The 13,890-nt window shown below is 37.8% G+C and overlaps 1 protein-coding gene across 1 annotated transcript in view; it reads right to left on the bottom strand.

The window, feature by feature from the left end:
- Window positions 1-264: 264 nt before the first annotated feature.
- Window positions 265-13,890, bottom strand: part of ube2o (ubiquitin-conjugating enzyme E2O) — a 46,768-nt gene continuing 33,142 nt past the window's right edge. The window contains exons 11-20 of the mRNA XM_079629103.1: window positions 13,295-13,449; window positions 12,906-13,018; window positions 12,703-12,825; window positions 12,332-12,421; window positions 11,942-12,212; window positions 9,473-9,943; window positions 7,525-7,661; window positions 7,164-7,367; window positions 6,172-6,229; window positions 265-3,802 (exon numbers count right to left, since the gene is read on the bottom strand). Coding sequence (XP_079485229.1) covers window positions 3,048-3,802; window positions 6,172-6,229; window positions 7,164-7,367; window positions 7,525-7,661; window positions 9,473-9,943; window positions 11,942-12,212; window positions 12,332-12,421; window positions 12,703-12,825; window positions 12,906-13,018; window positions 13,295-13,449 — 2,377 coding nt within the window. The 3' untranslated portion in view covers window positions 265-3,047. The remainder of the gene's footprint in view (window positions 3,803-6,171; window positions 6,230-7,163; window positions 7,368-7,524; window positions 7,662-9,472; window positions 9,944-11,941; window positions 12,213-12,331; window positions 12,422-12,702; window positions 12,826-12,905; window positions 13,019-13,294; window positions 13,450-13,890) is intronic.

The following is a 13,890-nucleotide window of genomic DNA, read 5'->3' as shown; positions in this document are numbered from 1 at the left end:
CTGATAGGAATGTGGAAGTAACATTGGTTACCTTTTAAGTAACCAATGTATCCTAACAATATTACCAAGTTCAAAATTGATGTCAGAGCAGATTTAATGCTCAACACCATGTTTTTGGAATAAGTGGCTGACTCAATTTCTACCGTTTAAAGTCATGTTATATTGTCTGAGAATTTTTTATTTTTTCACTCTAAAGGTTTCTATTGGAGAGTCAAAGCAAAGAGAAAGCATTTCTCTTTATATATTAATTTATTTTTTGAATAAAAATTTGTTTAAATGCATGTTGTTTGTTCTTCCAATGCATGATCAATTCTTAAGAAATTAATACTTAAGTACAAAACAGGATAATTCACAATATTTTCCCATGGTTCTGCTTGCAAAGTTTAATGCTTCACTTTTTACATTTAGTGCAACCAAAATAAAATAATGACAAATGATGCAAAAAAAATAAAGAATAATACAACACACACTCTGCGACACACCCCAAGCATCCACATGACCACTTTTCTGTTAAATATATCTATATATTATATGTATTTCTATAGTCATGACTTCTGTACAGAGGATTCAGGCTACAAATCATGTTTATTAGTTTACCAATACAGGCCACTGTGGAAATGTTTACATTGTACAGTCAAGTCTCATGTAGCCGTTAAGGCTTAAAGCAACATGTTACATGCTTTGGCTGTTATCTCTCCTCATAATAGTTTGATTAAATTCATAGTATATTACACACACAGAAAATAGTTCCTAGTTAAAGTTGATGTCTGATTCTCGCTTGAAACTTAGCTTCACATGTAGGAATGAACTAAAAACAAATAATGGAGGGCTGAACTGTTGAAAAAGAGTTAGAGGAAGAGAGACTTGCAATTTAATCTATTAACTTAGCAAATGTGCATATGAAACAAATTTGGTAAAGCATTTTTTCCTCTCCAAATACCAAACTGTAATAAGCTACAAATTCAAGAGAAAGTAGAAATTAAATAATTTTATCTAAAACATCTCAAAAATATTACTGGCAGCGACTTATGCATGGAACCATGTATGAGAATTTCTTAAGATGGCACAAAGCCATCAGCCAGAAATGTATTTTTGTCTTTCAAAAGACTTGAATGCTAACGTGCAGAAAAACATCAGCAGTATATTACATCTACACATCTGCCAATCAGCCCAATAGCCAAACTACAGCAAAAAAGTATGCTGTCAAAAAAAGACAGGGAAAAATACAGCCAGCTGCTCACAACTCAAGAAGAAACATGATATGCCTTCCAGTAGTAACAAGTGTAATTATGTGCATTCACTCTTGTGCAAAACTAAGAAAATTATGAGGATCTGTTATATGTAAAACTTGTGTCTGTGGGCTGTGCTTAATTACAGCAGGCCTGATGTTGATGTAAACAAAAGAATGAGGTCGGAACTGTTAGTTCTGAAACTAGTCTGCTGCCTCCTAGTGGTCTGGAGAACCACAGCACCAGGATTAACAAAGCTTTTTCTAAATCACAGCATCTAAATCATGTCACAAAGACACATATGATATCAGGAAAAAGGTGATTAAATAGTGTATCAAACAAAACAAAAATAAAATTGATATAAGCAAATACACAAATAAACCATTTCACAGTTGTTGAAAGAATATGACTTCTTAGATTGTGCTTGTGAAAATAACAATTAGTAACATTTATGCCTCTCCACCATAACTAGTATCTTGACTGGGCCCCTTAATAGAAAATGACAATGCAGTAAAAAAAAAAAAGGGAACCCTAGGTTCAAGCTTGAAATCAGTTTTAAGGCAACAATGTTAGACAGAGTAAAGAGTTAGGAATGGGAACGGTGGAACTCGTCAGTGTTCAAACCAGAGACCTTCATGCAAGCAAAGCTCAATGAAGAAAAACAACAACAAAAAACTGTCTACCAAACCTCTTCAAATGATTAGTTGACTCTGGGTTTCTTCTCACATGTAGAGAAGACGAAACTGCCTCATACAAAGGTCCCATTGTCTATTCACAAATATGTAAACTGGATTTATGATATATATCTTTCTGGCGAAAGTGTAAGAAAAGTTGTAAATTATATTACTGTACAGAGAACACTAGTTAGTAAAGTTGAAAATGTTTCCGTTGTGCCATGGAGTTTGAGGGAGAGGGAGAGGGGATGTTAGATTCCAGTTTTAAGAGTTAAGAGTAGTGTGTCTGGTTGCTTTTTGTTTTTTAAATGTAAACTTGACTCTCAACTTTCATAGGATTTCGGTGCAAAACACTAGCAGGAATGATCAGGCTCTGTACAGTATAGATGACTGGGCAGTTGTACAACGGTGTCTTTTTTGGATCAAAAAGCAAGTCACCAACACCTTTAAAAGAATGATGATATTGATCAAGACTGAAAAGAAATGCAACAAAGCAGCACTACATTTGGAAATATGGAACAAAGAGGAAGTCACGCTTGGAAATATAGTTATTTGATGAACCAAGGACAAAAAGGGGGGGGGGGGGGGGGGATCACATCTGATCTGAAACTTCATCCTTACTCTTTTTTTCTGCAAGCGAACTTACTTCCACTTGTGCAAATCAATATGTGGTGACAGTCTGGTGGTGATCCCATCCAAAATAAAAAACAGTAGCAGAGGACAACACCTAAGACCAATAGGAGTATCCCTCTGGCATGGTTTATAACCACAAATCTTGAAAAATAAGTCACAACACAACAAAAGATTCAGTCATGCCTTCAGTATCTCTTAATGTCTCATATCTGTCCATACTTCCCTGAGAGAGCGGTGTGACGGCAGAGTTGTTGTCAGGGAAACAAGAAGCATATGATATTTCAACATTGTTTAATACAAACAAATAATATGTGCTGCCACCCCATGACCAATGAGAGGAAACGACAAACAAAGCAACTAAAGATGTGCTACAAAGCAATTAACAAAGGCTGTTGGAAACATTTACAGCCTGATAAAGAGATCCAAGTTCCTGGCCAAGGGTTATAGGGGAAAAACACAGCTCTTGGGTTGGATAAAGAGGGAGAAAAGAAAAAATTACGCTGGAGGGCAATTATTTGTTTTCTGGGTATTCAGGAACACTAGCAGCTGTAAGAGTGGCTCGATACTGCTGCAAAACTACACGCATGCTCTTTACGAAGCCTTTGGAAAGAGGGAAGAGTGGGAATCCAATATCTGGATAGCCACTGCGCTCTGGTAGGAAGCTCCGATAGCTCTTTCTCCGTTTCTTTGGTCTCACAGCCGGCTGAGACTCCTGACATGGTTTTACACTTTGAGATGTCACAAAACCAGACACACCTTCAAAACCTTCCGGTATTTCTGATCCTGCACCACCCACCACTGAGCTATCACAATCAGAGTTCTGGCTCAGGTCCCGTTGCCCGGCTGATCCAGGAGGTAAACTGGGCCCCACTGTGGAAGGACTGAGACCCGAGTCCTCAAGCTCCTCTTCACTTTGCACATCCAGTTTGCTTGGACTGCTGTGGGCCAGAGCTGAGGGGATCTCCTCCAAAAGTTCTGCATGGAGGCTGCCAACCCCACATCGTGAAGCACGGTCGGTCACTGCCCCATCCAAATCTAGCCAGGACTCCAGCCGATGGACCAGCCGCCAGCCGTTGCAGGTAAAGTGCTCACATATCTCCTGCTGAAAGACCTCCACAGGCTGCTGGAGAAGTAGAGTCATTGACTGTACCATCTTAATGAGTGCCATTTCATTGTAGCAGCGACTGTTCTCGTAACCCTCTTGAAGTCCTCGGTCACTGTCAAAGCCAGCCTCATTATAGTATGGCTCGTTGACAAGGATCAGACCTAAAAGGGGTGGAGACAAAATATTTACACTTAAAAATTGTATAATCTTATTCATAGTCTTGTAGGTACAATTGCAAAAAAACAGGAGTGCCTATAATGAAATCATTAGGGCTGTAATTAACCAAAGAAAATCTTGGTCGACTGAAGTCCTGAAATTTGGACTAAAAATAGACAGGGGCTTTGGTTAAAAAACAACAATGTTAGATTAATTAGCTACGCAGTACTTGGTAGCCTTGCCCACCTAAATGATTTATAAATAAACAAAAAAACTAGTAGGCTATTTATATTAAATCGTTTTTGACCTAATTATTTTGCACTGAAATGACACACTCGAGTCTGTCGGCTCTGACAGCATTTCATCACGTGCACCTGCGCAATATCATAGCCTATGATTTCCGAAAATAGTACTATGACAACTAGTGATATCAGCACAAGAATGTTGAGGAATATGCAGCATAATTTAGACAATTGTTTTTGTCATACGTTGTAATAACTGACAGACACTTTCATTACAGCCGCTCTGTGCATGTCCTCGCACAGAGCGAGGCTTAGGAGCTCAGCTTCGCGGCTGAGACACGGATAGACTTAACTTAAAGCTTTTATTCTTAAACACATAAGGCACGTCCACTTTAATAAAAAAAAGAATATTTATTAAACAAACCAGATCAAGACGAGAGCAGAAACTAAAAGTGCATAACTGAAAAATAATGCATAGGCTCAAAACAAATACAAACAGTGGGCACAGCGCAATTGACCATTCACAAAGACCCGTCCCCTTTAGTTACTGTTGCTATGTCCGACCGACAAGCTACGCCGCTCTCACTCTACACCATGTTCTCACGCAGTGTAAAATACATCGCGGAGCAGAGAGGACGCTGTCTGTCACGCGCTGACAGACAGGACAGGACAGACCAAGTTACTTTTGGGTTACTTTTTATATTAAACAAAGTCTCACCTTTCAAATTTGGTCATTTTTTAAAAGAAATGTAAACAATAAATACTGTTTTGTGGCTCTTTAATGTGTCTGACAGATCGCTGTAGAGCCTCAGTTAAAGGCAAGTGCACACTACAGGATTTTAAAACGTTGGGCTGAACTGTGCAGTTCACACTACATGACTTGCTCTCTGTGAAATCAGGAGTGTTCAAGTTGTTGAGCTGTTCACACCACACGACACAACGTGATTGATCCGCAACAGGAGGTAACTCACTACACGAGGTGACAACAACTCTGTCAGCCAACGATTCTATCTTGTCTACAAACCACGTTTTATCACGAAGAAATCACGCGATAAAACGAACCGGAAATGACGCAATACAGCACGCGCGCCACTACCCAGCGAAGAAGAACACAAGTGCACAACACGCGAGTCTTTGTTTGAATATGGACGTCAGAAAGAAATTAGTGCTGCAAACTGTTTGTGCGATGATTTGCTCTGAAAAAAACAAACAAACAAAAAAAATCCCATAGACAGTATATAAACGGTATTTTCCCAGTGACCTCAACCCATGCCTTCCTCTGATTGGCTGTAGCTCATGGCATCACATGTGGTTGAGTCGTGCGACAGCTCCAGATATCTAGCATGCTAGATATTTTTCTGGGCTCGGCAACGCGTCTGCGAGGCGTCTGCGAGCGTCTTTGATGCGTTGTTGGCTCTTTCATACTAACAGATTGGCGAGCGTTCATCGGCCGCTAATCCCCCGCGATTTGCACGCGATAACAACCCGACCTGTCGGCGAGCTCAACGATTTGCAAATCGGGCTTAAATCGGGCTTAAAATCCTGTAGTGTGAACTAGGCACACAGGGTCAATTGCGCTCCAGTGGGTTGGGCTAATCCAAAAAAAGTTTAAAAAAAGGGGGTTGTTCTGAAGACACCCCCATTAGCAATTAGTGCTTTCCACCTGATGAAATAAACACGGCAATCAGCATTTTGGTCGAGCCAGAAGGTATCGACCAATAAATCGACTAGTCGACTGGGAGATTACAGCCCTAGAAATCATACAATTAAAATTACATTTAATAATTGAAGTTTCAAATAAACACATTTCCAAAGCCTGACCCTCCAAAAGTGATACTTAAAGGAATAGTTCACCCAAATATAAAAATTCTGTTATCATTTACTCAGCCTCGTGTAATCTCAAATCTGTATGACTGTTTATGTTACACAGAAGAAAAAAGTTTTGGAACGACATGAGGGTGAATAAATGATGACAGATGAAATATCCTTTTAATCTAGATGATATTAAATGAATAGTAGGAGCCCTACTGCACTAATCACAAGATCCCTTATGGTTTTCAAACTAAGTAAAGGTTGAAAAATTACCACAAAAATATACTCTATTTTTTATACTATACAAGTTTTTAATTAACCTTGTATAGAGATAAGCACTTGCAGTAGACTGGATTTGCTGGTCCATCTTTCAGTACCCTGTGAAAGGAAACATAACAAAAATCACACGTCAGCATTGACCAATAATCATACAATGCAATTAAGGGCATTACGTATTTGGTGATAAAGGCAAATTGTGCTTTTCATGAATCCTGTGTGGTCAGTAAAATAATCAAAAATGATCTTTTTTGAAGTAAAAGAGTTTGATATTATACATGTACATACGTACTTATGTAATACGTTACAGTATATTATTCAAATTGGGTTACATTCTGTTGCACTTACCTCTCTTTTCATTATGTGCAATATCATGCACATCATACTACTTACTGTGCAATATTTTGTGCACTATTTGACTGTCAACTGGCTTTGCACTGGTTTTGTGAGTATTGTTTTATATTGTCTTTGCGTTGTCTTGATTATGGCATATTGTTTATTGATGTATTGTACTGTATATTTGTCATTATCACACTGTTTCCATTCTATTTAAATTGTATTATTTAAATTAAATGTTAGTCCGCACAAGCTATATGTGATGGTACCATAAGGATTGCATCAATTTAGCTATACCTTTGTATAGTGACAATAAAGAATCTTGAATCTACATCGACTTTCAGAACTCAGTGTTCTTTGTATTCTTGTTTAAAAAGAAAAGAAAGAAATTATTACTAATTTGACCAAATTTCCTAAAGTTTCTACTAATGCTACATAAAAATGTTAGTCACTCATAACATGTTATTCATAGTCTTGCAGATACAATAGCAAAAAAATGGGCCATTTCATTCCAAAGGTCAGAGAGACATTAGAAAATGGTCAAAAGTAACATTTGGGAAACGACCCCCTGAAAGGACAAACATTTAATTCATGCAACATAGTAACAAATAAGAATGACCAAAGCGAGTGCAAAAAGGTGGCTAGTTGAAAATCAGAAACATACCAGTCAGAAATTAGATCAGAAAGTAGGTCAGCTCACCTTTCCAATCCAGGTGCCGAGAAGACTGACACAAACCTTGCCATTGTCATAGAGGTTGGGATTAAGTCGGCCACTGCACTGAGACAGGTAACGGAAGAGAGGAGGAACAGCAGGATAGATATTAGGAAGCTGAATATCAAAGAGGAAGAGTCCATCCTCGTAGGGAGTGCGGTTAGGGCCCTTAATGAAAGCTGAGAAAAGGTCCTGAAGAAAACAACAGGAAATGTTAATCGAAGAAAAGACGAACTTTTTATGGAATTTTCACAATTGTTTTCCATATTTTGTAAAATAAATTAAATGCAACAATCAAAATAAATACTAGGAAGAGTTTATAAATATGTAGTGTGAAAGGCAAATTTACCATTCTGTCCTCAAAAGTCTTCACCATGATCCCATCGGGCAGAGAGGTGGCCAGCAGGGCCATTTCTTTCCTTACAGTGCTAAAGAACTTCTTTGCCTCTGCTGGCTGGAATTCCATTTTTTTAAAAGAGTGGGTGTCTATGGCAAGAAAGAGGAGGCATTTTTAGATGGCTTCTAGGATGAAACTATCATACAAAGTGCTGTATACAAATTGCTGTGATGATTTGTGTTCAAGAAGATACAACTTAAAGGTGCATTGCGATAGTCTCTGAGTTTTTGCAGAACTATGCCCCCTCTGGCGACAAGCGAAACTGCAACCAGAGGTGTGCACGCTCATGGACCACACGCACGCTTGCACGAGCACGAGCTGTTCATAACCAAAGGAGCATCAGCCGCACAAGTATTTTGTTTACAGTAATAATGTCTTTAGAGGTAATAAAGTTATAAATCTGCAAGTCATTTTAAGTATCTGAAAGGAAAGGCAATTGAGAAAATTACACACTTATGTGTGAGAGGAAAACGGGGGTAGTAGAAAACTTCGGTTTTTGTTTCCATCTATCTCCATGTTGAACTGTTTTATGCATTTACTGTATCCACTTATGATTGTATTATTATGGAAACACGTTCATGAACAATATAAGTTATTACTTTGTAAAAGGTCAAAATAATAATCATACCATACACAGTTGGTCAACAAAGTACACTCAAATGTCTCAAGGTAATAAACAATCAAATGGCACTATGACGTTACCATAAAAGCCAAACAGGCTAATCCACTGAAGATTTGCGGGGGTTTAGCCTGTTTTATTGATCTGCTAAGTAGCATATTCCAATAGCAATACATTCTAATTAGGCAGTAATTTGCTCAAAATTTGTGTCTAATTATCTCACTTATATATCAGCATTTTATATCACACTCAAGATACTTGAACTGTTTTACTCGAATAGCGAATCACTAAACATGTAGTGCTGATTTATTTAGTAGATATTTTGCCAGGGACAATACATACTGACGAACATTTATGTGAAATGTGTCAATACTTTTCAACTGCTGTCCCAGTTTGCGTTGGGGTTTGGAATGAACTACAAGCTCTCTTTGAGTTTGAATCCATCTTCTACGGAGAATAGCGGCGAATACACATACCCTGCCAGCCATAGCCAGGGGAGTCTTTAATTGTCTATATATAATACATAGCCTAATCAGCGCTCAAGTGTGCGCATAAAGCTTGCCACAGCGCTCCGGAAAAAGTAATGATTATGAACGTGTCGTGAAAAAAAAAATGTCTGTGAGGCAAGTATGCACTGAGCTTTGGTTTATTTTAGTTCACAGAGACCGAGACCGACAGAAAGTGCATCCTGTTTCTTTTCTTTACAAGGGCACAACTCTTTCTTGTTATTGCAAGTTTTACACAAATAAAAGTAGAATGATGTTATCTCTCTTATCTGTATGACCAAAAATTACAGTATTTTAAGTTGTTTCCGCTCTTGTCAGGAAAAAATGTAAGTGATCGCACCAGCACCTCAATGTCAGATAGTAAAACGCGCTATACTCTAAATTCTACACTCTGCACAAACACTTTATTATATTGTTAGGATATGCGCCTAAAAATAGCACACATTTCTCTAGGTTGACGTTAGAGCGAACAGCCAAGTTACTTAAATTTTTCAAATGATACGCCATATTTAAGGTAGATGGATGACATGCTTGGATTCCCTGCCCAACATACTGTAATTACCACAAAAACCCGTCATTAACGATATGTCCTTCATGGAGTGTGTGACTTTGTGACTTCCTATGGAGTTTTTTTTTTCTGTGACTAACTGACTAATATAAATTTTGGTCAACTAAGGCTTTTCTAGTTGACTAATAATTAGTCTAATATTAGGGGGCAGCTAATAATTCGAATGTTATCTAAAATGAAAAAGAAAGTTTGGTGTACAGTAAGTACCTGGTGCCCATTCCAACACGGAAAACACTTCCCCTTTAGCACTGGTGAAGGTGACACCTGGTTTGCCTCCACTCTGCTGACACAAAACTGGTGTGTCACTAGGCCACTCAGAACGCACAGGCGTCTGTGGTTCAGCTAGAACTGGCGCCATCACCCTCTCCTCCTCTATAGCAGCCTCCATTTTATCTTCTTCTACAATGGCCACATTGTCTAGAGTCTTTTTCAGGTTTTCCTGAAGTTTCTTAATATCATCCAGAAAGCGTTTTTCTTTTGTGGGTTTGACATCAGCGGGGGTTGTGGCAGCAGTTGCGGCTGATGGTTCGGCAGTGGGTGAAGTGGGTGATCCAGTCCAGAGCTGCTCAACAGTCATGTTCTTTAAACTTTCTAAAATCTTTAGGGCTTCTTTAAGCTCACGAAATCCCCGTGGTGGAGTCTCTTTACTGGGCTTCTCTTCAGACGCAGCAACTCCACCTATGCAAGGAAAAATAATTAGGCTTTAGGTGAAAACACCAATTGCAACATCAAAGATAGATAACACTGATGTCCAGGGCCATTTTTTCCCACCCAAACCCACTTTTTCCCACTAGCAATGTTCCCCCACCCAATAAACTGTACAAGTTGGTACTACAGTATTGCCATTTTGGTGCTTGTCACCCTTGAGTCAGTATGACCTATCCGACACCTTGAAAATACAACTTGGTCGTGTCTTGATTTAAAAGAGGAGACATATTTTACCAACCACAGAATTTATTTTAAATAATGTGTTATTTTGACATTCTCCCTATTCTGCCATTTCTCTAATATATATATATATATATATATATATATATATATATTGGTTGATTAAGGGATTTATGTCCAAGGGTGGGATTTGGCATTCACTGATTCTTTCTGCAACAACTTGTTTTGCAACCATGTATGCTTGCTCATTTGCAATAATGAGGCAAGCTTTGGCATCTGTGCAATTAGTTTCATGTTATCACTGTGAAGCTGCTTTGATACAATCTGTATTGTAAAAAGCGCTATATAAATAAAGGTGACTTGACTACTACTAATAAAAATGACAAACAATGAATAACAACCCCACGAAGTGTTCAATAAATTGAAGTGAATCAATAAATGTACCTTTCAAACATTGTTATTTGTGACAATTATTAAACTAGACAACAAACTGATGTTGGTTTGAGAAGCCAAAACTTTGAGCTGGGACTCGAACTTGGATCGCCTTTAGCACAGTTGCACCACTTGTTATGTTACCTGCCCACTAAGCTATTGTCTAATCATACTTTAAAATACAAATGTGTAGCCTATAAGTCTTTTTTATTAACCTTTATGGTAACACTTTACTTGAAGGGGTGTGCAGAAGACTGACATGACACCTTCATAATCATGACATGACATGCATGTTTATTACAACTGTCATTAAGTTTCATTCGTTAAATTATGACATTTTAATGCAAATATGACATTGTTTGAGATGTCTTTGTTATGACAACTTGACATAAACCAAGACAATATAAAAATGTCATAAACATGACATAGCAGATTAATTATCAAACTTAAGAAACCACTTAGCTTTATGGGTTAACATTACATTAAACTGTTATTTTGACATTGGCTGTCATGAGGCCATCATTACTATGTCATGAATATTTTTCTTGACCTCAACTACAGTGGTACAAATTGAATTAGTCATTAAAATGTTATAATGTCCTCATGACAGGCAATGTCTAAACCAACCACCTGACAGTTTAATGTAATGTTAACCCATAAAGCTAAGTGGTTTCTTAAGTTTGATAATTAATCTGCTATGTCATGTTTATGGCATATTTATGACAGGTTGTGTTGTCTTAGTAATGTCAAGTTGACAGAGACACTGACAGGTTATGAAGTAGACCGAGACACTGAGAGGTTATGAAGTATTGGTTTATGTCAAGTTGTCATAACAAAGACATCTCAAACAATGTCATATTTGCATTAAAAATGTCATAATTGAGTGAATGATACGTAATGACAGTTGTTATAAACATGCATAAAACCTCCTTCATATTCATGACATGTGTCATGTCATGATTATGAAGGTGTCATGTCAGTGTTATGCACACCCTTTCAAGTAAAGTGTTACCAAGTTTATTTTATTAAAAGTTTTATTATTATTATTATTATTATTACTACAAGGTGAAAATTACATAATATATATTAAGACTTTTTTTAATGATATGGGGTATTAGTTGGTCACTGCATTATAAAGCACTGTCCATGGTAAAAATAAAAAAAAAGGTGGCAAAAAAACGCATTCTGGTGGTTGAGTACCATCTATACTCCCTACAGAATGGAATCTCATTTAAGATGGCAAGATACTACATTTTCTGTATTCAATTTTTCTCTTGTAAAACAATGTGAATGGACCAGAGTGAACACTTTATCTGATACTTCATAATCCTGCAATATAATTGTAAGATTCATTACCTCCAGGAAGTTCAGGTGTGGAGACAGCTCCTGGTGAGTCTGTAGTCGTGGAAGCATGCACGCCATGGGTTTTGCCATCAGAAGTGACACCTGTGTTGGGGGTGGGGACTGGGATGGTTTCCCCACTACCTGGTTCCTCTTCCACTTGTCCATTATCTGTCTCCCAGCTATCACTCTCATCTTCCCATTCTTCAGATGAGGCACCACTACTGCTGCCCTCTGCAGAGTCATAATATGTTTCTTCAATCTCAGACTCTACATTATACAAGTGCTAAGAGAGAAAGAAAAAAATGTGTGTTAGTTCCAGGGTCATAGGTGGGTGTGTGCACATTCAGTAGCAAATACTTTTCATCAGTTTAAAATTGAATGGCTCGATAGACTGGTGCATACCTGTGGCAGGACAATAGTCTTTGAATTATCAGCCCACACAACCTCCACTTTACTGCTCAGCTCCACCCTGCACACTTGGCCAACAGATCTCTAGATGGACAGTTGAGAAATTGACATGGAGAAATTTTCCAAAATTGCTACAAACAAGGTAGAACTATCAAACAACCTTATAAGAGCACCAAGTCATTTTGTCCACTTATATCAAATAATAAAAAAACAGTTTTACATTAAATAAATGAAAATTACTAGGTGCATTGAATAACAAAAATTACAATGAGGAGTTACATTTTACAGTCAAACTTAAATGCACACTGGCAATGTGGTAAGCCTGGAAAAGTTTTCAAATGTTCTATGCAAAATTACGCATGTACCTCATTTTCACAGTCCTCTGTGTCAGAGTTGCCGATCCTTATGACAATATCCGTTGTGTGAAAATGGAAATCTGGATGATCAGCAATGTCATAAACACTAACGTCCTCCTCCTCCCCAATCACCTACATATACAAGATTAATTTGTTAAACAATATAAAAATAAACAATCCCAAACTCCTCTTAATGACAAAATCAAAAATACCTCAACATTGTCGCCTGCAGCATTGAGTTTGACCCACTTGACTACACAGGTTCTGGCCTTATGATCACCTGACTGAATCACTCCATAGATGCCTGGATCATGAAGAGCCTGGGCTGCAGGAGCCAAAATCAACGGTTTATTTTAAGTGAGTAAATTGCAAAATCTAGCACTTTGAGATGTGTTCCCAAATGAAAAGTGCATTATAAATAAAATGTATTATTATAATAAAATCTAATCACTTGTTGTGCCCAAATATCTATTTGCAAAGTCAATTGTAATCAACCTAATATAATGACTTTAATGATACATAAGCATGCTCCAACATACAAAGGTATGAAACAATTAAGAGCCATATTGAAAATGACAAGCGTGTTAAAAAAAGAACATACGTCGTTTGTCAAGAACATAGTCTCCCGGGCAGAACTCATGGTTGTCCAGGTGCTGGATAGGGATCAGGTCATTGGAGCGGATCCCTGTCTCTAATCTACCATCCTTCCACATCACATCTGCAGTGGTTACAGTGGAGACGACCTCAACTGCCACCCTATGCACAAACAGACATACCATTTAAGAGTCTATTCTAATTCAAGACTTATTTCATTTGACAGAAATATGACCTACTTAACTGTAAGTCTTTCTTTGAAGGTGTCACATCATAATATCTGACGATCTGATAAACAGATTGTGTTGCACATTTCACCAAAGATTATTTCATGAACCTGTCACAACGCAATTCAGTTTGTGCGACTTCAATGTAAACAATTTGATGTAAATCTAAACATCAGAACTCATTCTTTGTGCATGAATTGAGTTATTTGGATTTAACGGTTTTGTATCATGTTGTAATTGTCATGTTGTTGTCAACATGTCCGTAAGCTCAACCCTGCATGTGTAACACATGCGTAACATAAACAGGATTACACTTATGTGACTACAATGCAGATCTGTCCCAGAGGCCAGATTCATTTTGATGCAAAATATTTGT

The sequence above is a fragment of the Phoxinus phoxinus genome, assembly GCF_949152265.1.
Source record: "Phoxinus phoxinus genome assembly, chromosome: 11".
NCBI classification, from domain to species: Eukaryota; Metazoa; Chordata; class Actinopteri; order Cypriniformes; family Leuciscidae; genus Phoxinus; species Phoxinus phoxinus.
This window is presented reverse-complemented; position numbering and strand designations above follow the sequence as displayed.